The following is a 2,959-nucleotide window of genomic DNA, read 5'->3' on the forward strand; positions in this document are numbered from 1 at the left end:
GGGTCCATTCCGAAGGTACTCTACAGTTCCTGCAAAACTAGACTCCTCCCCTTTCTTTAAACCCCTCCCGCCATGCTAGGCTCCTCCCCTTTCTGTTAACTCATACCCTTTATTCTGGGCTCCTCCCACCATGCTAGGCTCCTCCCCTTTCTGGTGGACTCCTCCCCTCTGCTGCGCCCCTCCCCTCCAGATGCACATGCATACTAGGGGGGCGTGGTTTCAGGAGCGAATCAGAGCTGTGGTTGTTGGTTGTGCAAGTCGCCCTGGTCGTCATGGAGATGATTTGTCTTTCCTGCCGTTTCTGTGACACATTCAGTGGGAACAATGAGGGATGGATGACTGTTTGAGTCCATGTGGTGGCTCCATGGTTGGACTGGTTTCCATGGAGATCCATGGTTGGACTGGTTTCCTTCATGTTTTACTAGTTTCCATGGAGTGCTGAGCTGGAACGGGTGAGTTTCAGTAGAAATGTTTCTTAACCGTCTGCCAGCTGGGGTCAAAGGCCAGGGGGCAGAGCTCGTTAGGGAACCTCAGGGAGGCCCCGCCCCTTCAGTGTGAGCCTGAGATTGGTCAGAGGAAGGTTTCCAGTTCTGTGATTGGTGGAGGCCGGAGCAGGAATGTGACACAATCAGTTTGAATGTTGACTGAATGTCAGGGAGGTCTTCCTCCTCCTCTTCCTCAATGGCCAGCAGCAGTGAAAGCTGATCTGCTCTCAGTCCCATTAACGGGGTCAAACTGGGACCAGTTGCTTGTCTCTGGTTCATAAAGCTGCTGTTTTGTTTTTATGATGAATCTGATGATTTTGCATCAGATCTCAGATCGCTGCAGCTTCCTGCTTCTGCTGGATGCAACTTCCTGCTTCAGCTCCATCCAGCTTCCTGCTTCAGCTGGATGCAGCTTCCTGCTTCTGCTGGATGCAGCTTCCTGCTTCTGCTGGATGCAGCTTCCTGCTTCAGCTGGATGCAGCTTCCTGCTTCAGCTGGATGCAGCTTCCTGCTTCAGCTCAGCCATCAGAGCGTTGACGCTTCACCAAATCTCATCCTGAAACTCTGAGCTCCGTCCATTACTGCCGCTGCCGGCGGCGCTTTCTGGACATGAACGCATCACCGGCGTTTCACAAGAGAGAGACTCGTCCCCCCACCCCCCTCCTTTTATCCGGCTCTGTGCAGCCAGAACCGGCCTGCAGCCTGCAGGTCTGTTTCCTCTCAGTACGACCCGCTTAGCTGTGGGAGGACGGAGACAGAGACATGCTGAGTCATCTCAGTTCTGTTAGACTTGGTTCTGAACCGGTTCTGGTCCATCACATCATCTTTATTTTATGCCTCTTTTTATTAATTTCTTACAACTTGGATTCATATTAATGTTTATTTAAAGACGTAATTTTCAATTTTTAAAAATAAAATATTTTTAATCAGAAATCTCATGACCCCTCCGCAGGATCTCCCGACCCTCTAGTGGTCGCCACCCCCATGTTGAAGACCTGTTTTAAGTAAAATCTGGCAACTTTCGCATGTTGTTGAGCTGGTATAAAAAACTGTTTTTAAATTAGTTGAAAATTGAATAAAAATTATATTTTTGTGGTAAAAAGTTAAAATGATTTTAGCTTTAAGCAAAACTTTTATCTTCGTGTTTCATCATGAGCAACATTTATGGCTGAGAAAATGTCTGCTTCTCCCAGCTTTTAATGAACTGACCTTTGACCTGGGGTCTCTGTGTGACCTTTGACCTGCAGCTTCTCGGCGCTGCACCATGCTGCCCTCACCGGAACCACGGAGCTGCTGGCGGCGCTGCTGGAGGCTCAGGCCGCCGTCGACATTAAAGACACCAACGGTGAGGTTCTGCTGGGCCCGCTCCGGCAGTTCTGGTTCTGTTCTGATCGCATGCTATGGTTGCAGGAATGCGACCGCTGCATTACGCCGCCTGGCAGGGGAAGGCCCAGTCCGTCCTGACGCTGCTCCGATCCGGAGCGTCGGTCAACGGCGCCTCCATGGACGGACACATCCCGCTGCACCTGGCGGCCCAGTATGGGCACTACGAGGTGGTGAGTCCACAGAACCAGAACCCTGCATGTTCTCCTCTCCAGACCCGGGTGATGAGTTGGGTTCTGGTTTTGTTCAGACCTGGTTCTGGACCTTAGGTTCTGCTGTAGTGTTTTAATATTGTGATGGTTTCCATGACGACGCCCGCTGAGGTTTTGTCTTCCCATAATGACAGATGAGTTTCCTCTCTGCAGGGTTCTGGATCTGACCCGGTTCTGGTCCGCTGCAGGAACACATTTGAATATGGATTAATAATCCCAGAGATTCTGGTGATTCTGGCTGAATTACAGTGAACAGAAGTTCTGGTTCTGGTTCTGTTGGGCCGGTTTAATCTGCTCCTGAAGATCCTGACAGGAAAGCGACTCAGCAGGATTAGCTGATTCTTTCACAGAGAGCCAGAACCGGGTCAGAACCACAGGATCCTGCAGCAGCTTCTCAGAACCAGGAGAACCTCTAGTGCCGGGTCACTGGCAGAACCTGATCTGGTTCTGTTTGTGCTTTCAGTCGGAGATGCTGCTGCAGCATCAGTCCAACCCGTGTCTGCTCAACCGGGCCAAGAAGACTCCTCTGGACCTGGCTTGTGAGTTCGGACGGGCCAAGGTGAGCGAGCGGTTCTGGGAGGTCGGGTTCTGGGAGGTCGGGTTCTGGGAGGTCGGGTTCTGGGAGGTCGGGTTCTGGGAGGTCGGGTTCTGGGAGTGATCCGACTGAAATTAGCTCGTATTTGTAAACATGTCGGTTTAGTTTTGTTCTCCTCGGTAGGATGTATCACTTTAGGAATGTTCTGGAATATTAAGGTCACTTCTGGATTCCTGAACTGGCTGAACGATCCAGAAAAACCTGAACTATCCCGACTCACTTCCTGCTCCATGGTCTCAGCGCCGCGTGTCTGCATCCAACATCCGACATAACATCCAACATCC

At 51.1% G+C, this 2,959-nt stretch overlaps 1 protein-coding gene across 1 annotated transcript in view; it reads left to right on the forward strand.

Annotated features, from left to right (window-relative positions):
- Positions 1-2,959, forward strand: part of caskin2 (CASK interacting protein 2) — a 36,912-nt gene that overhangs the window by 13,676 nt on the left and 20,277 nt on the right. The window contains exons 4-6 of the mRNA XM_016661671.1: positions 1,733-1,830; positions 1,896-2,041; positions 2,544-2,639. Of these exons, the coding sequence (XP_016517157.1) occupies positions 1,733-1,830; positions 1,896-2,041; positions 2,544-2,639 (340 nt within the window). The remainder of the gene's footprint in view (positions 1-1,732; positions 1,831-1,895; positions 2,042-2,543; positions 2,640-2,959) is intronic.

Source organism: Poecilia formosa, unplaced genomic scaffold (genome assembly GCF_000485575.1).
Source record: "Poecilia formosa unplaced genomic scaffold, Poecilia_formosa-5.1.2 Scaffold339, whole genome shotgun sequence".
In the NCBI taxonomy this organism is placed as follows: Eukaryota; Metazoa; Chordata; class Actinopteri; order Cyprinodontiformes; family Poeciliidae; genus Poecilia; species Poecilia formosa.